This window comes from Betta splendens, chromosome 5, assembly GCF_900634795.4.
Source record: "Betta splendens chromosome 5, fBetSpl5.4, whole genome shotgun sequence".
In the NCBI taxonomy this organism is placed as follows: domain Eukaryota; kingdom Metazoa; phylum Chordata; class Actinopteri; order Anabantiformes; family Osphronemidae; genus Betta; species Betta splendens.
Genome location: NC_040885.2, coordinates 5,579,583 through 5,602,476, shown reverse-complemented (window position 1 = coordinate 5,602,476; position 22,894 = coordinate 5,579,583). Strand labels below are relative to the sequence as shown.

The 22,894-nt window shown below is 47.2% G+C and overlaps 3 protein-coding genes across 5 annotated transcripts in view; 2 read left to right on the top strand and 1 right to left on the bottom strand.

The window, feature by feature from the left end:
• Positions 1–5,406, top strand: part of cdk18 (cyclin dependent kinase 18) — a 34,621-nt gene extending 29,215 nt beyond the window's left edge. Inside the window, exons 10-16 of one of the 2 annotated variants that reach the window (XM_055508849.1) lie at positions 6–126; positions 1,266–1,363; positions 1,444–1,549; positions 1,725–1,767; positions 1,844–1,934; positions 2,454–2,528; positions 2,814–5,406. In XM_055508849.1, the coding sequence (XP_055364824.1) occupies positions 6–126; positions 1,266–1,363; positions 1,444–1,549; positions 1,725–1,767; positions 1,844–1,934; positions 2,454–2,528; positions 2,814–2,848 (569 nt within the window). In that variant the 3' untranslated portion in view covers positions 2,849–5,406. Of the gene's footprint in view, positions 1–5; positions 127–1,265; positions 1,364–1,443; positions 1,550–1,724; positions 1,768–1,843; positions 1,935–2,450; positions 2,529–2,813 lie in introns of both variants that reach the window. The other variant, XM_029151049.3, reaches the window with a different exon arrangement.
• A 258-nt stretch (positions 5,407–5,664) lies between these two features.
• On the top strand, positions 5,665–12,996 carry mfsd4aa (major facilitator superfamily domain containing 4Aa). The gene is made up of 10 exons (XM_029150247.3): positions 5,665–6,401; positions 7,032–7,230; positions 7,651–7,905; positions 8,829–8,946; positions 9,200–9,315; positions 9,388–9,561; positions 9,901–10,048; positions 10,388–10,458; positions 11,587–11,707; positions 12,266–12,996. The coding sequence occupies exons 1-10, from the start codon at positions 6,169–6,171 to the stop codon at positions 12,316–12,318; spliced, it is 1,488 nt and encodes a 495-aa protein (XP_029006080.1). The 5' UTR covers positions 5,665–6,168; the 3' UTR covers positions 12,319–12,996.
• On the bottom strand, positions 12,580–22,758 carry elk4 (ETS transcription factor ELK4). Of its 2 annotated transcripts, none has more exons than XM_029150248.3 (6): positions 22,531–22,758; positions 18,446–18,660; positions 16,450–17,214; positions 15,989–16,228; positions 15,347–15,466; positions 12,580–15,264 (listed from the first exon to the last, which is right to left on the bottom strand). In XM_029150248.3, the coding sequence occupies exons 2-6, from the start codon at positions 18,650–18,652 to the stop codon at positions 15,166–15,168; spliced, it is 1,431 nt and encodes a 476-aa protein (XP_029006081.1). In that variant the 5' UTR covers positions 18,653–18,660; positions 22,531–22,758; the 3' UTR covers positions 12,580–15,165. The 2 variants fall into 2 exon arrangements, with proteins under 2 accessions (XP_029006081.1, XP_029006082.1); XM_029150249.3 differs by lacking the exon at positions 22,531–22,758 and adding an exon at positions 21,595–21,929.
• Between the last annotated feature and the right edge of the window lie 136 nt (positions 22,759–22,894).

The window sequence follows — 22,894 nt, the reverse complement described above, 5'->3', positions numbered from 1 at the left end:
TCCAGGTCTTGCGAGGGCCAAATCCGTCCCCACGAAGACTTACTCCAATGAAGTGGTTACTCTGTGGTATCGTCCTCCAGATGTGCTGCTGGGCTCCACAGAATACTCCACACCCATCGACATGTGGTGAGTAAAAGCTCATCACTATGTGTTGGTCCTAGCTGGATATGTGGAGGAGCATGATGGAACATGATCAGAGCCGATAGGAACCATCTGCCTGATGTCGTTTCCTCTTTTACCTGTCGCCACAGTGGGTGAACAGCCCCAGAACATGTGTCTCGCTTATCATTCTACACCGCACAAAATCATTCATGTGCACTGACGTCTGCTGAAAAAGGAACATTCCTCTGTGCTAAACACAGTTCACAGCAGTTCTGAAGCGACTTATAGTCCAGCTGTGAGAATCCTACAGCCCACTGCTGCTGGTGGGCATTTTAACCAGAATCCCTCTGAAGCAGAGTTTCTCCCCATCCATAGCCTTTGGATGTTGTAATTGCTGTGTATTGGTCCAAACTGGCTTTGCTAACAAAGGCTAACCTGGCTAGAGTCGATATTGTCATGGTAACCTAAATAGTGTACTGATGTGTAGTGAACCTGGATGTGAAGTCGTAGCTTCAATTTGAAGTAAATGGAACACAACCTGCGAGTTTAAGGAAAATATACCTCAGACAGACCGACATATACAAGGAAAAAATCCTCTAATTCAAAGAGGACAAGAAACAGAGACAGAGGAAATAAACAAAATGTGGAGAACAACAACTAACTGAAGAACGTGCAGATGCAGCACTAACACAGAGCACAATGTAGAGCAGAAAACACTTCTAAACACAGACGTGAGAATCGAAAATCACTGCACAGCAGGGGCCCCAAACTGAAATAGAAAACAAGACATAGAAACACCAACATGGAGCGGCACGAAATATTCATGAACAGGAAATATAATATAAGAAGAAAACCTGAGCATGCAGGTAACACCAACGCAGTAACAGTCTGCACGGACGACATAAATATTAGGTGATTTACATGATGACAGGGACAGGAAGTAAAAACAGCAAGTGATGTCACAAAAAAACATACACCAGACAAGACAGTATGACAGGATGGACTGTCCCAGAGTGAAGCATCATGTGATGGTGTCTGACAACAGGAGCTTCTGGGCTGTTGCCCCTCACACCGTCTGTCTAAATGGTGTCTAACAGCTGTCTAACAGCTGTCCAACAGCTGTCCAACAGCTGGCTGAATCGTATCCATCCCTCTGCTTCCAGGGGTGTGGGCTGCATCCTGTTTGAGATGGCAACCGGTCGCCCCATGTTTCCAGGTGCAACTGTGAAGGAGGAGCTCCATCTGATTTTCAGGCTCCTTGGTAAGACCGCGGGATGTACCGCTGACTGGACGAGGCATTTCCTGTGGATGATGCCGTTTCCTCTGTGCGTTGTCCTTCAGGCAGCCCAACAGAAGACACGTGGCCTGGCATCGGCGGGAATGACGACTTCAGGTCCTACCTCTTTCCTCAATACAGACCTCAGGCCCTCATCAACCATGTGCCCAGGTAACATGCTTCAGTCTTATCAGCCTGCATCTGTAACCATGGTAACGATACAGCACAACCACAGTGAGTGTGTTTATGCTGAACTTAATATTATGCTCTGGCATTTGTCAAATGGAAATCAGACCTACTTGCTGAGTATTAGCCTCCACACTAGCATCCATGTTGTCCTCCTTAGGTTGGACACTGAGGGGATCGACCTTCTCTCTGCTCTGCTGCTGGTATGAAACAGCTGCACAACAGCCTCCACACACCTGGATGTGAGACTAATCAGCTGCTCCTGTCATTTGTTTATAGTACGACACCAGGAGCAGAATCTCCTCTGAAGCTTCTCTACGACATTCCTACTTCCTGAGTCTGGGGGAAAACATCCACAATCTGTCAGACAGTAAGACACACAAGCACACACATACACAGGCTATAATATTTTAGAGCAATCAATTGTTATTTAATACAAGGTTTGACAGTTTTACTGTCTGATTGCACGTGTATTTAAGAAAAGCTACAGATGAGCTGGAAGGAGGAAAGTATCAGTTTCAGGAAAATATTGTAATACATTATAATATTCCATATAATGCATAGAGCAACACAAAAAGTGCAACATGTCCAGTGAATATCTTCCATCTGCATGTGAAACAGAAGGATTTATACAGATCAAATAACTAATAAAAGTAGCAAAACCAAACCAAACAAAATAACTGCATAGCAGGAGAATTAAAATAAAGATCACTGCACGTGCAAAAAAAACCAAATGTGAAGAGTGAAGCAGGGAAGTGCAAAGCAACACAGACTATAGACTAAACATACAAGCTGGGAGATGCATCAGAGGAGAAACAGGCCCAACAGGCAGTGATGATGAGCAGTAGGAGGAAATGCTGTGCTGACGCTGCCCTCCTCATTCCAGCAGCCTCCGTGTTTTCACTGCGGGAGCTGCAGCTGCAGAAGGACCCAGGCCACCGCAGCTCCGTGTTCCAGCCTTTAGGTGAGTTCCTGCCGCGGGAAAGCAGCCGCGTGCCACACACGACGGAGCAGACTCTTCACATTGGACGTGTGACTGACCTCCCAGCTGTGGAAGCCAAGTTGGACAGCACCAAGGCAGCAGAGCAACTTCAAGCAACTAATCTGGAAGCTGTCAGATGATATAGATTAGATAGACATTTATAGACAGATAATTATAGATAGACATATCAGGATAGTGGGTGAACTAGTGAATCTATGTTAACAAGCCTATTTGAAATAATGCTGAGTCAGCTTTTCTCCTTCTCAGGTCGAGGAAAGAACCGGAGACAAAGCATCTTCTAAATGAGGAGCAGAGAGGAGGAGATCCACACGCCTGCATGCACACGTTCATTCTATGGCAGCTCACCACAGACACATGCTCCTGCTGTGCACATGTCAGTGTCAGAGCTCAAACAACACAGGCTTGTAGAAGTCCTGAGGCACATCCACGGTAGCGACCCCATCTGGAATCATGGCTGCTTCACCCAAATCACCAAGATGTAGCTTGAACACATCCGTCTATTCAGAATCTAACAGTGCCTCCAAACCCCAACGACGCATTCTGAGCTCTCGGTTTGTTCAGTTGATTCTTGTCATTTCTTTTTGTCATTGCGTGTTCCAGTGTAAACGTATTAAATATCAGTATATAGAAATCTGCGTATGAAATACCGGGAACCGACCAAACTAATAGCCTCAAAAATGAGGCTAATTAAAAGATGAGCATGAGCTGCTTAATAACTAATAACTGCAACATCTGAAGCGTAACGAGACTCATGTTGGATCAGTTCCGCCTCTGTAACAGGAAGCTTCTCTGTATTCACGCCTTGCTACAGATCCTTCGTGTTTCAGCTTGACTCCACGTTTTGAAGTTGCCTTAGTAAACTGCATGATATTCTGGCTTGTGAACTCTATTGCTGATCTAGTGTAGCCTTGTGTTTGTACTTAGTCTCTGATTTGCACAAACCAGAAGTGTCCTCCGAAGGCTGCTCCGTCCCTGTGTTCTGCTTAAACCTTGTATCGTACCAGAAGCCCTTAAGCCTGGACAGAAGAAGGTGCTTTCACTTCACTCAGCTCTGCTGGACCTGCAGCCACGAGCGGCTTTAGGCACAAACATACCCTGAGTCAAAGTAGAGTTGAGTGACAGCTACTGATTTTACTGACATTTGAAATTTTCCTCAGTGTCCTTCACGCTTCCTCTGTGACTTAACTGGGATTGGGCCCAGACGTATGCGTGTCTGATGAAATGTGTCTCCTCGTTCACTCCCTCCCTCTCTGACCAGTACGCTGCAGAACAGGATCCCAGTACAACCCATTAAGAACACGTGATGTCTGTTCACTCTTTAGTGCAATATGAAGTCTGGGCGGAATAAGTGAGAGGTTTCCTACAATTACTCTTCCAGTCCCCACACGGGCGGTTTAGCTGCATGGAAACATATCACCTGTCATTGGTTCATACCTGACAATGATTTATCCAAATATCTCTTTGTGTACAGTCCCAACGACTCCCATCTGTACACGTGTGTAATGTGATCAGCTGTTCAGGTCGTAGGATATTTGAGTAGTTACCACAGAATTGAAGACACGCTGCCTCTAACCTGAAAGGTTTCCTGATGTGTCCAAACCAGACCTGATGGTACCACAGCTGGAATCATGGCCCCTGGACACACTGGTCAGTGGAGATGGCACCGTGCACCCTGCTTGGTTCAGTCCAGTTGTTGTGTGTAAGGAGTGACGTTCCTGCTAATGAACGGCGTGTCTGCACCTCGTCATTCTGACGTTGTGGCTCCACTGCATCATTCTGCCTTCGTTTTAGAGCCGTCTTCTGATACAAACTACTTTCACTTGTGTTGCTTGAAAGCCAAGTGATAAAGCTGCTGTCTCTCCAATGAGCTACATGCAATAATGAGGTGGGGATGGTGGCTCTTCCACAGTGGTGATGGCTGGGAGGTTCAAACAATAGACCACTGCCTGTTGCCAAGCACTGGGTTCCACTGTGAGGTGAAGGCAGCTCAGGGTTCTGCTAGAGGTGTGGGACGCCATCCTTGGCATGCAGAGGTCCGACGTGCTTCCAGGCCGGGCCTCCTGGAAAACAGTGGATCAGCCCTATAGACTAACCTGCTCATCTGACCTGTGACAGGAAGTGACAGAGAAGCTCCTCCCTGTCCTCGTTCCCCACTCTGCAGGTGACGAGTCTGGGCACAGTGGTCCCAGCCACAGATAACGGCTCTACAGCCTCTGAATGGTTTCATGTCTCAGTGTTCCTTTAATCAACTACTTGCCAATGACCCGATCGCGTCCTAAAACCGTCACAAGTCACAACAGAATAAAAGTCCCACGTCATGTCTTCTTCTACGACAGCCTCGCAGAGTCAGATCAGTGGAGACGGCCTGACTCCACAGGTGACCTGTGACCCTACTCAATAACATCCTGCCAGTAGCCAGTCCTTGGTGTGAAGCTGATGGAGGGATGATGTTGTCTGTTCAGGAGCAGGATGCGGCGCTGTGGACGCCACATTGACAAACCGCCCTCACTCCCTTCAGTGGCAGAAGTATTAATACTGTACGTGTCTAGTTGTGGTAAATGAAGCTATTTTAATTACTAAAATTAAAACAAATATATATATATATGTATATTATATTTCTCAGTGAGTTTTATGCTGTTAAATAAACAATAGAGCACTGAATCTAAAATTAAGTTTAAAAAATGCAGATGATGTCTAAATGTTTTATAAAAGTTTAGATTTTGTATGAGATGTGATATTTTATGTGACTTGTCTACACTGTTATAAAATGAGAAATTGAATGTAATGTGGCCGCCAACAGGCAAAGAGTAAATTAATAAACCATTGACATTCTGGGAAACGTTCATCAGTGTTTTCCTTTCTGGCTGCTAACGTAATGATCTGTGCCAGCATGAAGTCTGGAAGGACGGAGGTGTAAGAGCACCGACGGCCAGCAGATGGCGCAACAGGCTGCGCTGGAAAATGTACAGTAAAACAATTGTGAATTGAATAAAATGTGAATTTGGAATTAAACTGCAATGGAAGATAAAAAATAATTGTATCCTTTTATCTATAAAGTCCAGTCAGTCCGTTACGGCTGTGAGCTGCGTGAGCAGTGGAAACCTGTTCACCTGGTGAGATGAACGCCTCGTTGTGTCTCTAGTGGCGAAGGCGTTTATCGCAGTTCGCCCCACGGGTGAGCGGAACCACTGCTTGGTGTCCAGAACCCAGAGGTGGGTTCGATACGTGTCTGTCCACGTGTCTGTCCACGTGGAGGTGCTGTGTTTTCCGTTGTGATTACTTTATGCAGCTCATTCAAACCAGTCATCGTCCACTCTCCGATGGAAGGAGCTCTTCTCCAGACCCGCTCCGCTCCTGTTGGGAGCGACGCCATCTGCTGTGGGACTTTACTGCTGGAGATGTCGATATGAGAAACTGGCCTGAGAGGGCGGGACCTGGGAGCGGCAGCCAATCAGCGCCGCATCCGCCAGCGCGCCGGCAGGCACCCAGCTGGAGCGCGTCCAGCTGATCAGCCCGAGCTCTGTTTACTTTCCTGTCTGGCACCGAGTTGTGCTGGAGTGACAGGGCTCCAGCGGCAGCTCCCGAGCTACACAGAACGAACATGAAGCTCCTCGATGAGCGGATCTGGCCGCTGTTCAAACGCCACTGGCGGCAAACGCTCACGTACTGGAGCGTGTTCTTCAGCTTCGGCCTGTGCATCGCGTTCCTGGGACCCACCGTCCTGGACCTGAGGTGTCAGACCCAGTCCACGCTGCAGCGCATCACCTGGGTGTTCTTCTGCCAGCAGCTCTTCCTGCTCGTGGGCAGCAGCACGGGAGGTCTCTACAGGAAAACGTGAGTTGGGTTTATGTGGAGTGACGGTTGCGCTGCTCCGGGTTCTGTGAAGGATCAGCCATGAAGGAGGCTGCTTGGGGTTTGGTGGATGGAAACACACGACAACACGCCTTTAATTAGTTTATGTGTCTGCTTTATTGAAAGCAGCACGTGTTTCATTACGCACGGCTCACATATGGAAGCGTCTTTTCGTGAATGCGTCAGGTTTCTGTGTTGTCTCTTCTCGCGCTGGTACAGATGTTCTACGCCTGAAGCAGCAGCCCGTTCACCTCTGTCCGTGTTCTGTTGGTGCCGACATGTAGGTCACGTGCTGCTCAACACAAAGTCACACAGTTGTGTTGGCTCCATCGGACACTAGTGGAGGCATCAAACGTTCTAAGAGGTTGAAGCCGGTGTCAGTTTGGTGTCAGACTGACTGACATTTGAATGTCAAACCTCTCTCATTCAAATAGTCTCGCTCCGGTAGCTGATGTTTGACAGCGTGTGTCACATGACTGCACTGCCAGCGACCTGGGACAAGGTTAAAGGGAGAGAACAGGCCGTACAGATAAGCTGCAGGTGCTGAGGCCCGAGGGCGGTGATAGCGCTGGTCTCAGACCAGCTGCTCAGTGACGAGGCTGTGTGTTGCAGGCTGCGCCGCTCGCTCGCCGCCCTCCTCTGCTGCACTCTCACCATCTCGCTGGTGTTCGCCATCATTCCGCTGTGCCGCCATGTGGCGCTGCTCTCCGTCGCCATGGCGATGGCAGGCACCGCCATGGGGGTGATCGACACCACCGCCAACCTGCAGCTGGTGAGGCTGTACCAGAAGGACTCCGCCGTGTTTCTGCAGGTGCGTGAGGCTCTAGGCCAGATGTGGAAACGGAACCGCACACGCTCCAGTGACTCTCCTTTTCTGTCTGTCTGTCTGTCTGTCTGTCTGTCTGTCTGTCTGTCTGTCTGTCTGTCTCTCTGTCTGTCTGTCTCTGTCTGTCTGTCTGTCTGTCCCTCTCTCTCTCTTCCTCTCTCTGTTTGTCTCTCTCTCTCCCTCTCTATCCCTCCCTCTCTCTCTGTCCCTCTCTCTCTCTCCCTCTCTCTCCTTCTGTCTCTCTCTCTCTCTCTCTCTGTCTCTCTCTCTCTCTCTCTCTCTGTCTCTCTCTCTCTCTCTCTCTCTCTCTCTCTCTCTCTCTCTCTCTCTCTCTCTCTCTCTCTGTCTCTCTCTCTCTCTCTCTCTCTCTCTCTCTCTCTCTCTCTCCCTCTCTCTCTCTGTCAGGCTCTGCATTTCTTTACGGGCCTGGGAGCGCTGGTCAGCCCCCTGGTGGCCGACCCCTTCCTGTCAGAGGGCAACTGTGTCCAGGGCGCCAACTGGACGACCAACTCGTCCTCTGCGTGGGACCTGCAGCACCTGCGCAGCAGCCTGGTGGGTCAGGGAACGCCGCTGCACAACATGTCCCAGTATCCTCTGCACACGGACGGGGTGGTGGTGACCAGGGTGTCCTTCGCCTTCTGGATCATGGCCCTCATCAACGTGAGTCCCTGTCACACGGACGTGTGTGTCAGTTCTTCTGGTTAGTGTGAATGCGGCTGCAGGTGTGGCTGTGGGATCATAATGTGCTGGCACCGAGCCTGCAGCCAGAGGAGGCTGGCGTCGGCGCCGCGTGGACCTTCGCAGCGCTGCCGTTTGGGTGCGATGCTTCCTGTCACGTCGCTCCATTAACGCGCTTTGAAACGCGTCCTGCTCATCGGCAAAGTCAGATTCCCTGAATGGAGTTTCCTTCTCTCCACCGCTTCACTGATCCCACTTCATTTTGCATGTGACACCACATGAATTAATGTGAGACACAAGCTAAGTGCTAATTCACTGATACTGAGCTGAATGCGTCAATATTTGTTAGACATTAAATTGGAATTAAGGTAATGTTTGAGTTTTTACTCTCTACCTGCTGCTGCCGTCCGACGTTTACACTTGGGGTGTGTGGTTATTATTAGTCCAACAAACGCTGCTGTGGCATCGGACACTAGCGTCTACAGTAAATGTTAGCATTCACAAGCTGCTGTTAATGGAGCAGCTAACGTTTCTGCACAGACTCCACAGCAGCATCTTTGTTCTCAGGCTGAAGCTTTGTTCTTACTCGTTATTAGGTCACACTAGTGTCTCATGACTTCCTCCTGCACGTCAGTGGCCAAATGGCCCTAAAAGAATGGAGTTCAACAACTGTGCTGTTGTTCTCTGTTATAAAATCAGGAGATCCACTGGTGACGTGGCCAAAGTAGTAACTGAGCCCTCAACAGAAGCGCCTTTTTAATGTAGGTTTTCAGCCGACAGGAAAAGCTGTCGCTCAGTGTTCAGAAAGCCTAAATTGCTTCAACTACCTTAAAATCTGCTGTAAGGCACAGAATAGAGCCAGGAGACCCCTCTCCCACTGTTGCTGCCCACTCTGTGTCCTGCAGCTGCCGGTGCCTGCAGCCGTGCTCGCTCTGATGCGCTACGAGAGGCTGGTGCCGTGCAGCAGCAGCCAGCGCCTGCTGGACGGGGAGCAGCTGTCCAGCGCTGGCGACGGGGCCCAGGGTGAGGGTGTGTGTGTGTGTGCGCGTGTGTGCGCGTGTGTGCGCGTGTGCGCGTGCGTGTGTGTGCGTGCATGTGCGTGTGTGTGCGTGCGCGCGTGTGTGTGTGTGTGTGTGTGTCTGTGCGTGTGTGTGTGTGTGTGTGTGTGTGTGTGTGTGTGTGTAAGGATGTGTCAGTGTGTGTGCGTACATGTGCGCGCATGTGTGTGTGTGTGTGTGTGTGTGTGTGTTTGAGCCCACTCGTGTCGTCTCTCCAGGACACGTCAGTTTGCTTGTTTGCTGTAACTTTGCCAAACTTGGGGGCCGCCCTGCCAGCTTCTTCGTCATCCACGCTCTGGGCGGGGCCATCCTCTTCATCACTGACGGGATCATAGTAAGCAGCCTTCCTGTCCATCCACTCCCAGTGGACTGTGCTGCTGTGACTCTGCTGCGTGTGCCTCTGCAGGGCTCCTACGCCGGCTTCGTCTACACCTACGCCGTGTCCCCTCCGCTGCTGATGGGCCACCGGGCCGCCGGATGCCTGGACAGCGTATTCTGGGCCTCGATCACTGCAGGGCGGCTGGCCTCCATCTACCTGTCCTGTAGATACACTGCACCCAGGCTGCTCACCTTCAGTCTGGTGGGTGGAGCGGTGGACATAGATGTGTGTCAGGCAGCAGAGTGACTAAACATTTGACAGGGTGGAAATGTACATAAAACAATGAGATCGGATCAGGAGGAGGACCAGGATGAGCACCCGGCTACTGATGTAATAAGATGAGTGATGCTGGTGCTGATTAGACAAACTTGTACTGTATCTGAGACTAATTGTTGCTAAAAAAAACAGTCTGAGCTGCTGACATTCAGTCCAGTTTGGTCCGTCTGTCACTCACATTATAACAAAACAGAGTCACTGAGGCCCACGGTGCCAGAGTGGCCTGAGGGCCCCTTCCTCGTGTTCACACTGGTTCTCTCTCAGACTGGCGTCATACTGGTGCAGTGTTTGCTGATCATCTTCTACACCAGCTCCGTGTTTCTGTTCGTCGGCACGTGCATGTTGGGCCTGTGCATCAGCAGCGTGTTTCCCTCCATGCTGGCCTTTACAGAGGACATGCTGGACTACAAGGGTGAGAAGAGACAGAAACCTGAATTCATATGCTGAAATAGACCCAGATCAGAACAATACAACCAAAAAGATGGGATTTGTTTATGTTTATGTTGTAATTATAACATTTGATTAAGTGTTATGTCTATTATTGATAATCAGTGGTATCACGTATTGACAGATGACACAAAAAGAAGGTGTTGTTTTTATTAAACAGAGTAATTTTAAATTTTTTTTAATTTAATTTTTAGTAACTTTGCTTCTACTAATGAGTCAAACTAATCATTGAACTTTTATCTATGCTTTGGTTCCTGTGCTCATGATGTTACTGTGTCGTCCTGCTGTTGTGTTGCTGTTAAAGGTTGTGCCACGACGGTCCTGGTGACCAGCGCCAGCACAGGAGAGATGATCCTGCAGCTGCTGGTTGGGTTGGTGAGTCCTGCACCGCTGTGAACTAAACTACGACACCAGTTTGGATGGAACTGCAGATTCTGACGTGTGCAGGAATAATGACTTTTTAGCAGAGACCTAATTAGTCCCAACATATTCAGCGCTCTGACGTTGCCATAGTGATTAGTTAGCCATAGGGTTATGGAGCGCTGCCCATGTGAAGCTGGACAGTGTCCTGCTGTGAACCTTCCTCTGGAGGCGTCACGTCACAGAGCAAAGCCTCTGTGCTCCACACGGTGTCACTGGCACAACTTCAACAAAATAATCAAAAGGGAACTAATGTCAGTTACAGCGAGTAAGAACACGTGCACCAGTCAAAGACACTTCACTGCAAATGTACCATCGCTGTGGAGGCTTCTCAGCAGCTGGAGGGCGTGTAGACAGGAGATTATTTAATCAATAGAGAATCAGTGCATTCTGAGCTCTTCATGAGTCAGCTCGTACTTTAAGTGTCTTCAAGTGGTAGGAACTTTGACTTGAGCAGTTTTGTCAGTCAGTAATATCTGTTGTGTGTGTGTGTGTGCGTGTTTGTGTTTGTGTGTGTGTGTTTGTGTGTGCATGTGTCCCTGTGTGTGTGTGTGCGCGTGTCCGTGCATGTGCATGCGTGTGTGTGTATGTGTCCATGCATGCATGTGCATGTGTGTGTGTGTGTGTGTGTGTGTGTGTGCGCCTGTGCGTGTGCATGCGTGTGTGTGTGTGTGCGCCTGTGCGTGTGCATGCGTGTGTGTGTGTGTGTGTGCGCCTGTGCGTGTGCATGCGTGTGTGTGTGTGTGTGTGTGTGTCTGTGTGTGTGTCCGTGCGTGTGCATGCCTATGTGTGCGTGTCCGTGCATGTGCATGCGTGTGTGTGTGTGTCCATGCATGTGTGTGTGTGTGTGTGTGTGTGTGTGTGTGTGCGCCTGTGCGTGTGCATGCGTGTGTGTGTGTGTGTGTGCGTGTGCATGCGTGTGTGTGTGTGTGTGTGTGTGTGTGTGTGTGTGTGTGTGTGTGTGTGTGTGTGTGTGTGTCCGTGCGTGTGCATGCCTGCGTGTGTGTGTCCGTCCGTGCGTGTGTGTGCGTGTGTGTGTGCGCCCGTGCCCGTGCCCGTGCGTGTGCGTGCGTCTTCCTGCAGGTCATCCACAGTCAGGGCAGCTACTCCTTCCTACTGTCCTGTACAGTCTCGTCCTTCATTGGCTTCGGGCTGTTCCTGCTCCTCCTCTACGTCCAGCGCATCCACAGAAGCTGCCAGTCAGGTAAACACATCCCAGCTAAGTGTGTTGCACTGATGTCACCGGACTCAGAGCGTAGAAGCAAAGCAGGCGTATGGAGCGTGAAGGACGCGGTGGTGGCGGCAGCAGAGACGTAGGGAGTGGACGGAGGAGTTGGACTGTGGAGTGACTGCACTCATGTCCTCCGGAGGAGTGTGATTAGACACGTGTTGGGTACTTTTAATGCCCAACGTTTGCTCAGCCCTCTGTCATTCTGTTGGTCTTGTGTTGTTGTGCGTGATCTGAAGCTTCTCAGAACTTGTGTTCCTGCTCAAACGTCATACAGTGGGTCATGAGTTGTGGCAGCTGCCGTGTGGAAGCCATGTTCTTCTGTCCGATCTCTGTCACGGTCATTCAGTTCTAAGGTTCTTTTTTTATGTTCTCTGCTCGAAGAGGTCAGTCCCAGGTTACTTGGGCAGAATCACAGTTTAGCGCCTTAATGCAAACGAAGGTTTCCCAATGCATTTCTTCATTGAACCTGTAATGGTGTAATGGGCCAGCGTCTGTTTGGAAGCCAATAAATAATAAGCTTTTCCTTTTTAGACTCGTGTCAAGACACAGACCTCAAAGAGAGGCCACAGACCGGAGGCTCGTGACCAATGGATCTGTGCAAGACCCGACGACACTGGGAACAGAACGACCCAAAGGAAACTTCCTGCATGCAGCTGGACTCTCTTCAGCCAAAGCAGAGGTCCAGAGAGACCGGTGCTGAATTAAATCATCTCCAGCACATTACAACTCACATATAGATTGAATGGAGATACTTCTGAATCAGGATTTGCCTCATCAGTATAACTGTAGAATGTGATAAACACTAGACGTTTTGTTGCTAGTGAAGACCCACAGCCAATAACACGTCATGTTTAGTTGGAGATCTTTTATTATTGGTCTCACCTAAAGTACGTCTTCCATTATAAACACCTCCTCCACACCTCGCACATCGATACGCCACTTAAGACAAGCAGCTTGTAAACATTTCAAATAGCGTCAAACAAATAGAGCTGGACAGAACAAAACCAAAAACTGCATTATTTCCTTTTAAACAGAACTTCACTACATGTGAGGGTAAGTAAGGATACAAAACGAAGAGAAGGGTAAGAATGATCGGTCCAAAAAAAGGCAGAGGAGGAAAGTTGTGAATGGGCTTTGGGGACATTTTCCAGCTTTGTTAAAGTGTTTTAATTAAAGGTTCTGCAAAAATGCTTTAGAAGCAATCAAGTCTACTGGGCTCGACTCTAAAATCAAATAAATAAATATCATGTGATAGTGCCTAATTACAGTCCTCTTGATTTACTATATAAGATTAGTTTTTACTCTGTTTTGCCATATAAAAGAAGTGCACATCTGTTTCCTCCCTTTGGGAAAATATACTTTTCTCAGTAAGCAAACAACAACATTGTCAAAGTGTAATAGAAAAGCGACAAACTCCGTTACTACAGGACCCCGAAGTATTAAGTGCAAACGTCCCATCACAACATCTGCATGTACAATATCAACACTATATCAAAACACTTGAAATAGAAAACGTAGCTTGTGATGTCTCCCCATAAGGCTTTGATTCCCACCTCCCAAATGCACAAGAGGAAAACAACATGAACACATGCATAAGGGAACCTAAAAGAGCAGACAACTACCTCAACATCTGGCCATTACAAAAATAGAAATGAATCTAAGTTCTATTAACGTTACAGGAAAATAAATGGAGATTACGCACAAAAAGGTTTTTATATATATATATATATATATATTTATTTATATGTGTGTCTGTGTTTTTATATGCCATCTGAATAGACCCTAGACATGTAGATGTAAACCAGCTCTTTGACATGCTATGCATATTTACCCATGTTGCAGTTTATATGTACAAGAATGCATCCTGAAGAACCCTGCAGCGCTGGCTCCTGCAGGTCGCACATCCCTGGTTTGGTCTACACACACACACATGGCATAAAGTCTAAGCTCTACCAGCTTTCCATGACAGAGCTCCATCCGTGTTTGGGAGGTAAACTTGGGCTTGGCTGTGGTAAGGCACCGTTTATCCATGAGTGACGGACTGCAGGCAGAGGAGCAACGGTCTGAGTGAAAGCCAGCTCCCTGCTGTAGGATCTGCTGGTCATCCATTCCTGGGTTAGAGACTGACACGTCATGTCATGTAAACACACACTGGCCTGGTTCTACCTACTGAGACTGTGTCTCAAACATATGGCTTCTTTTACAGACAGGTGTAACTCTTACATGGCTGATCTTGTAAAGAGGGCTTTAGGTTAAAGGTTAATAGGTTTCAGATGGCTAAGGCGAGGCAAAGGTTCAGGCTGGACTGTTGGCCGGTCTAACTAATAAGTTTTAATCTGATCTTAAATACACTGCACTGATAGTGCAAGAAGCCTCTTAGTTCCCAACAGAGACGAGTGAGACGACTTGTGGACACCCAGTAAACCCACACGCTTCAGGTTTAACAAAGGTTTGGGTGAGCAGACTGACTGACTTCATGAATATGCTGAACTATTCTTTGATTCTTTCTATTCTGACACTGAGAAACCTAAAATAATAATTGTTTGCACTAAATGTATTATGGCTTCATTGTCTTTCATTCCCAACCTGAAAGATTTACTGGCTGAATATAGACCAGGCATCACTGGCTCTCAGGGCTTTTCTACTCTACACACACACACACACGCACACACAGACACGCACACACGCACACACACACACACACACACAATAGGAGGCATTCAAGGTTAACCCCAGGTCACCACCTCACAATAAGACAGTGAAGGTAAGTCCTCCTGGGCATGGCTATAGTTGGTCAATATTTCAGAGCAGCGGGGACAAGGCTTGAAGGTTAAGCTGAAGTGGGTTGAAGTGACGAGAGTGGTAGGTAAAAATGCAGGTTAAGAGGCTGCTCCTCTTCATTAAGACTAAATGCCAAGGACAAAGCACAACAAGGAGCAGAGAGACGGTGTAGACACCGATAAGGGAACGTTTGTCTCTTTTTGGCAGTAATACGGTTGCACAAGCTCAGCAAACTCCTCAAAAGCAAAGATTCTGATATCCGCAATCCTGGTCTGTGTCCAAGTGTGAAGCAGACGGTTGCTGCTAAGGGTTCCATCCATATGCATCAACTGTTGCCATGGAAATCCCTCCATCCCTCAAATTGTTGTGACTGAGAATCCCAACAAGCCAAACTAAGTGAATCTGTGCATAGAGGTGGTGGCGTCAGTGTGTATCAGGCGTATGTAAGTACACACACACCTCAGGGCACGAAAGCTGAGAAACAAACAGTGTGCTGTCGATCAAATCCTCCCTCCACACAGCTGGCTGTAGTGTGAATCGTGTGGCAGTGATTACAGCGCCAGAGAGGGGAATGGTAATGACTGAGCTTCTGCAGGATGGTCCTGATGTACGAGCGGGGGACGGAGCTGGGTGCGAGGGTGGGTTGATTCCTATGTCTTCTGAGGGTCTGGTGAAATGGGGCCAGGTGTGTTGGTCCCATCCATACTGTGCACAGGGATCTGGAACTGGGGGGTGAGGACTGTTGGGAACTAAGAAAACAGAGAGAAAGGTATTAAGATGCTTGACACATAGACTGAACCAGAGAGAGATGAGACATGCTGATGTACTGACTTGGAACAGGTGGGCTCCCTGGCGCCGTGTGGCTGGGCTGAGCGGAGCGACGGGACTGAGCGTGCTCCAGAAATGGATGTTGGACAGCAGTGGACTGGGAGTTAGCAACAGAGTGGGAGTCTGAAGAAAAAGAGCTCAGCATTACTGCAGTTATGCATTCATCTGCATCACAGGATGATACTGTAGCTCATCATCAGCCAAGTGTGACTCCTGACAGATTTCACAGCACTGTGCCAAAACACTCAGCAGACAAACTGCATGTTTGTGTCTCCAGCACATCACGGCAGACATTCTGACCCCGTCAGCCATTAAAGGGCTGTCTCCCTCTCTCTAACTGCATAGATATAATGTTTAAGGTGGTTTACAATCAAAGGAAGCTTCAAACCATGTTTACAGTAGCACTACAAAAGACCATTTAGATGCTATAAAATTACTCTGTTTTGCAGGTCAATCTGTAAATGGTGCTAAAAACGAAATAATGAGAAAATAAAAAGGAAATATAGAAATAAATCCAGGAATATTGTCACAAAAACACCACTAACTTCTACAATTTATTTTTACACAATAACTCCCAACCATTCAGCCGTTCTGACCTGTATAAGGTCAGTGCACAGCTGGATAAACATCAGGCAACGCTCTCACCTGTAACACTGCTGGTGTGAGAGAGGCAGTGGGCAGAGATGGGCTGCAGAGGTTCATGGGGGAGAAGTCTGATGCGGTGACCAGCAGAGCTGGGGGGCTGATCTGTAGCACTTTTGGTGGCTTGCGTGTCTTTCCAGGGATCTGGGTGCTGATCGTTGTGCAGCTGCTCACTGAAGACGAACTGGTTTCAGTGTCTACCAAACTGGTCTCATCTCCAGACAGACTGACACCACTGTCCCCCTGGTGAACACACAGACACCTCGTTTTTTTACAATTGACATTTGTCCCGAGTACAATTACTGAAAGTTATTCCTTAAATTGTTTCCTGCTGCAATGTGTTGCTGAAGAGCTGCTAACGAAACAGCAGCACATATTATCTACATGCTTTGTTTGTTTGGTTTATGCAAAGACGTTATAGCAATTTAAACACCAAGAGGTATTTGTATGGACACTACACTCACCTTCTGTTGCTGCTGACTTCCTGTGGGCTCTGGGGCCTCAACATCCGCAGGCTGAGATGACTCGATATCGCTGTCAATCACCAGCTCCTGCGAGGAGTCCGGCACTAGGGTCGAGGTGGGGCTGGTTGAGGGCAGGTCTGCTAAGCTATATGCTGTTTCTGATGTGCGGATGTGTTCAAAGGAGTACATTGGCTGCGCTGGTAGTGAGGAGTGTGTGTTGATTTCTTCAGTCCTCTGTGATGGAGGTTGCAGAGGATCCAGATGGTTGATCAGAGCTGGCTCCATGGCAGCCTGAGGAGGCGGTGCTGGTGCTGGTTTTGGAGGGGTGTTGACAAACTTAATAACGGATGGTGAGACAGTTGGCTGTGGTGCCTGGGACGATGCTTCCTGGCTCAGGCCAGGGGCAGCAGGACCCCTCTTCTCAGCAATCTTCTCTGCTGGGTTCTCCATTTTTATGGATTTAAAGAGCTGGCGTCCATTTTGGAGCGAGTTCAGTGTAAAGGACGTATACAAGCCAGAGTGGATGTAGTCGTTACGGTTGGACTGCTTGGAGTTGGCGCCCAGAGCTGCTGTACCACCTCCTGCCTTAGCTCTGTCACCAGACTCCCCCTCCTGCAGCATGCTGTCCCTTCTTGTTACGGAAGGGATGGGCCCAGCTCCAACATCCCCACCGTCTGTTCGGTTAGCAGTGTCTCCTTTCAGGATGTCAGGATAAGATACAAAGCGATACACAAACTTCTGACCGTTCACCTTCTTTATGATGTTCTGTAAAACACAGAAAAGCACATGCAAAGTTAGTTTGGGTGAAAACATCACATATCTACTGTCAGTGAGAGAAGAGTCTTGCCCTTACTAAAGTACTGCTAGAAGCAAAAAATAGAAGAGCACAACCGCAGAGAAGTGTTTTTCCTGTCTGCACCAAACTAGCAGCCACCGCTCCCACACGACCAGGCGCTTAGGCAGACAGGGCTGCTCTATACATTGAGTTCGGCCATCTGCTAGTGCACCTATCTACCTGTATATTATGGTTTGCATCAGTGGTGCTCATCTGGTGTCTTATAATTACTGTATTTAAGCAAAATGCTACCCAGACTGCCCTGCCTGCTCATTCTTACCACTGGTGACAATCACCACCCGTTTGACATACACTACTCTGCCATGACACACACACATTGTAAACAATGTGTGTGTGTCATGGCATCATTTCCATAACCTTCTGCTATGCCCCATTCATTCTTGTGTAGAGTTGCTTTTGTTTTTGTGTTGATGATAGAGTCAGACCAGTGTCTTCTCCAGCATCATCAAAACATTTGCAATACCACTGTAAAGCATCTGGACTCAGTAGCTTGTCACATAATGAGCCTGTTAATGGAGTGAAGTGAAACCAACCTAGAGAGTGTTGTCCTGCCTACGTTGCTAAATAGCACACATACGACACATGTCCAGAGATAAAAGGTCCAATACATCCAGATGGCATGACTCAGCCTCGAGGCGACCTCATCTAGACGAACTAATCTTCCCCAACACACGTCGTACAGACACTCATAATAAACACTGATCCAGAATGACCTGTCTGAGGTTAATGTTACCTTCTCATGTACAGGTGAAACAATGCAACACAGAATAAAGATGTGTGTTCCATTCCCTCAAACTGTGTCACTAAATGACTGTCTTCACTTTCATCCAATTCTAGATCTCAAATGACACATACATAAGGAAGGAAATTCCCTTATAATTCCCACAGTGGGGAGCTCTGCAATTTGATCCATACCCTAAGAGAGCAACGCTCAGGGAGATGGTGCTAAGTGTCTTACTCAAGGACCCAGAAGCTGGGCTCGAGCCTAGGACCTTTCACTTCCCAAGCCAATGCTCTACTGAGCTAACCTCCACTATTCATTTAAAGCATTTACATCTATATGACGCTTGTGGCGTTTTCCATATTGTTCAGTTGTGTATAACAAACAAAGGAGCTGTGGCTGAGATCACAACTGTGTACCTTGTCATAGTAGTATCTGAGAGCCCTGCTGAGTTTGTCGTAGTTCATGTTGGGTTTGTTCTTGCGGGCTCCCCACAGCCGGGCCACCTCCTCTGCCTGCAGCAGTTTAAACTCCCCTTCCTCATTGGTCCAACAGATTAACTGCTCGTTGCTGGAGTCCAACAGGAGCTGGAGAAGGAACTGCCACAGCGTGACAGAGTTGTCCATGTCTCTCACTGAAACAAAGGTCACAGTGAGAATGATCAGTCTCACAAATCACACAAATGGAGCAATTATCGTAATGTTGTTTATCAGTTCCCTGTGAGCAGTGAGGATCCTCCTTGACAGCTGTGATAGTGAGTATGGTCAGATATCTAGTGCAATAGTGAAACAAGCATTTGTTTTACAGCACCTTGTGCACTCGCTGCTACGAGGCCTGTTTCCTCATGCAGCCGCCAGATTCTAGGATAATGCAACCTTCCCCTGCTGAATAAAGCATTGTTTCACTGACAGCTGGATACAGTTAAATACCATTCAAGTAATTCCCATCTACTGCTTCCACTGGTGAGTTGGAGCGTGAAACACTGATTAAAACAAAGAGACTTATCTCTCAAATCCAACCCAAGGATGAGAACTTTCCAAAAGTGTAGCTCTGTTCTTAAAACACTATCCAAGAGCAGTGGTTCTTAATCTTGTTAGAGGTACTGAACCCCACCAGTTTCATATGGACATTTACCGAACCCTTCTTTATTGAAATATAAATTATGATATATTTTTTTTAATTCAAGACATAAGATATATGTTTTACTGGTTCACAAAAGGACTTGCGTATTAATAGCACTGTGTTCAAAGAACAAAACCAATACAATGCATGAACTCACCTCATTTCCATCAGGCTACACCGCTACAATAATATTTACTGTTTACTTTTACATGTTTTTAACACTGTAATGTCACACCACAGTGGCAAAAGGATTCGGCCTCATTCGATTTTGTTTCCTCACCAGCCTCTGAACCACCAGAGGCTTTTAGTTTACTACAGTAGTTTGGTTCCGTTCTGAACACACGTTCAAAATCCTCGCTCTTTTCGTCACGCTGGATGAACGGTAAAACTGTGCAAACAAACACGAGCGGATCATCGAACCAATCAGCAGAGCTGCTGATGTGATTGACAAAGGGGAGGAGCCAATCAGCTACGTGAAAACAGTTTCTGGTGACGTGCGCTTCAATCAAAACAAAATCAAAACTAGCCGAAAAGAGGTGTGAAACTGATCCTATATTGGCTCTACGATATTATAGAACGTACAGACCCCAAAACTATCGTATAAATAGGCTAATTATTCTATGTCTGGCAACACTAGTGCCAAATTCCCTGCAGCACAGATTGACCAAGCAATGTAGCTGGATCATCTGCAGCCAATGATCGCCAAGCGGGGCGTGTCATCACGAATCATATGAGTTGGGGGCGTGTCTTGTGCTTTGACCTCTGCCGAACCCCTAGGGTTGGATCAAACCCAGGCTAGGAAACACTGTCCTAGAGCAACACATGGTGTCACATTGGCCTCAAGAAGCTGTTTAATCAGAAACTAGAACATTCAACTAAAATTCCTTCTGCAAACACTTGTCAGATGTGGCTTAGCAGTGTAGCGTGGCTATGCATTTACTGTCAAGGTCAAACAAAACCATGGCTGTTGTGGTGGATGTTAGTGGATTAGAAATGATAAGGAACTGAAGAAAAGCAGTTCAAAGAACTGTGTTAATGATTGACCTGCTCTCATGGGTGAACGTTGTCACAGTGTGCTACTGTGGGCCACTAACAGATTCAGTGTGGGGATGCAGTGCTGGTGGGAGGGACAAGAGGACGCCTGCCAAACATACACTCAAAGTTACTGAATTGCTTCAATCAGAAAGCATCGCGTCACCTTAAACAAAGTCTGCTTCTAAGACATTCAGAGCTGCCTGTGAAGTGTGTTGCAGCGAGTTGACCACACTGTGGCTCACTGATTCAAGGATCTCCAGTTGAGGGTCAGGTCCACGCCCATGGAGGAATTCACAACGCCCGTCAGTAATGCATCCCTGCAGCAGGCAAGTACCCAATCACTAGAGAGCTGGACACACAGACTCTAGGTCGGAGTGGACTGTGAGGACTGAGGTGCATGAAAGCAGGGCAAGAAACACACTTGTGCTCTGAATTTATTCACCACTGATTAAACAGCTACACACAAAGTCAAACACTGAATTAAGCCCAAGGTTTAGTTGTTATTTTGTATTGAGAGCGTTAACTTCTACATTATCTTTCAGTACGAAATCATTACATTGTTACTCTTAGATCATAAAGCATGTTGGTTAGAGCCTAGCCATGCCATGAAATTGTGTACTGAATCTGTTGGAATAACAACTCTCTCATTTCTTATGTTGCACTTTTCAGTAGTTTGTGACATTTAAGGTATGTGCTGTTTTGAACATCAGAAAATCCAAGACCAGTAAAACACCTGTCAGTCTTATCTACTGACTGTTGTTCCCCAAAGCAAATTAGATCAGGAAGAGCTTCCTGCTGATAAGTCAGACAAGACACTGTCAGAGAGAAAGCAGAAGTGTGAACATTGCAGACAGAAAAGTAACACGCAGGTAGAATTATTACACAACACTGATTTCAGTGTCAACACGTCTTTGCTGTGAGCCCCTGCATCTAGTTCCAAAATAAACAAAACACATAGCAACTAGTTAACATATGTATTATCATTTAAAGTGTTCAGTATCTTGCTGATTAATTGAACAACACTGCATGTGTAATTTATAATTTACTAGATGTATCTAAAGTTACTCTCAAAGTAAACAAAGAAATCCAGACAAAACTAAAACGCATAAATCTGAATATTAAAAGGCAAAATGGACTACAGCTGAACTGCACTTAACTGACTCCTTTACACCCTGGGCAATAAAATCAAGATTGAACCAATTTATCAATAGAAGACATATGGCTATGATTACTAATAAACATGTTGTGGACCCATAATTAGCTGTAGGACTTCCCCCAGGTAGACATGTTGTTAGCCAGTATGGAGGTATCACACCTATTTACTGAGCCTGTGTCAGGTAAACATGCCCCACAGTACTGCACCTCCTTTATCAGCCTGTGGAGGCATATACAAATAGCAAACATGACAAACCTTCTCCTGGTATCTACAGACACTGTTCAAAATGTGCCTTGGTCCACACAAACAGGAAGAGCTCTTCTGGTCTCTGCTCACCATGCCCTCTAGTTATTCATGTAAGTACTTGTGCCATAGTTTGCCAGTTCCACAGGTTGACATTGTGGCAGCTCGAGCCTCCAGCATCACCAGCGCTCATCTGTCGATGGCTGCCTCCCACACGGCTGCTGTTCTTGTGTTCTGATCCAGTGGAGACTGACACTATTGTAAAATCCCATCAACTCCAGTTGTATTGATTGTGTATGAAAAGAGGCCGCCCTGTCTGTTAGATAAAGCTTAGATCTAACGGATTTATGTACCACATTCCTGCAGTCCACACTGCCCTGTGTGTGTGTGTGTGTGTGTGTGTGTGTGTGTGTGTGTGTGTGTGTGTGTGTGTGTCTGACTATCTGACTATGAAGTGTGCGCTATGGCTTGTCAGCATGTGTGTAAGCTTCTTACTGGGACTAGTACATCTGCCCTGACTCATCCAGACCTGCTCTGGTGGAGACATACACGCAATCTGACCCCACTGTCTCTGGCGTCAAACCGCTGCCAGGGACATAAGATTACTGACGAGCCTTATGTAACTGACATTAGCGAACAGCGAGGCCGTCATCGGGCGCAGGTCCCCACACAACAGCGGCCAATCGACCGAAGTGATTGCTCTCTCCTCTCAAATAGCGAAACACCCACACACCAAAATAAAAACCACTTGTTGATGAGCTATGTTCGTGTGCTTACAGCCCGCTAAAGACACATATTCAAAGTTACATGTTTATCTCGAATGCTAAAGCATTGTTGGCCTGTGAGCTGAACGAGTCGAGGGAAGAAACAAACAAATCAGAGCCGTGTCGCTACTTCGCTAAATGTAAGTTAGCGCTAAGCTAACGTTAGCTTGTCTGCTAACATTACCTCGCTCGCAGCGCCCGCTGGATTTCCGAGTCGTCGAGTCGCGGAGAGATATTCCCAAATCATCGCTGAATCGTCGTCTACGCCGTCATAACTTGATAAATAAGTTGTAGAGAGAATGTCGGGCGTAGACGCTGGTGTGAAATGCATTAATCTGCCTTTGGCTGCTACTGACGATATTTTCTTTGACCAGGAAATAATGTTGCGTTCAATGCTCCTCGTACACTACTACATTTTGCCCACCAGTCTGTGCGGTTACATAGACAGATATAGTTTGATGCATATATTCATGTTAGTGTATATCTAATGAATGCTAAAGTCAATGCAAAATAAAATAATGTAATTGTATATGTATTTACATTTTCAA

Bases quoted from the DNA above. Each gene is read 5' to 3' on its own strand.
- elk4 (XM_029150248.3), bottom strand. From the start codon at position 18,652: ATGGACAACTCTGTCACGCTGTGGCAGTTCCTTCTCCAGCTCCTGTTG. The intron at 16,229-16,449 runs GTGAGTGTAGTG...TGTGTTCACCAG, and splicing joins GAAGTCAGCAGCAACAGAAG to GGGGACAGTGGTGTCAGTCT. The intron at 15,265-15,346 runs GTCAGTACATCA...CTGTTTTCTTAG, and splicing joins AGGGAGCCCACCTGTTCCAA to TTCCCAACAGTCCTCACCCC.
- mfsd4aa (XM_029150247.3), top strand. From the start codon at position 6,169: ATGAAGCTCCTCGATGAGCGGATCTGGCCGCTGTTCAAACGCCACTGG. The intron at 9,316-9,387 runs GTAAGCAGCCTT...GTGCCTCTGCAG, and splicing joins TCATCACTGACGGGATCATA to GGCTCCTACGCCGGCTTCGT. The intron at 9,562-9,900 runs GTGGGTGGAGCG...GTTCTCTCTCAG, and splicing joins GGCTGCTCACCTTCAGTCTG to ACTGGCGTCATACTGGTGCA.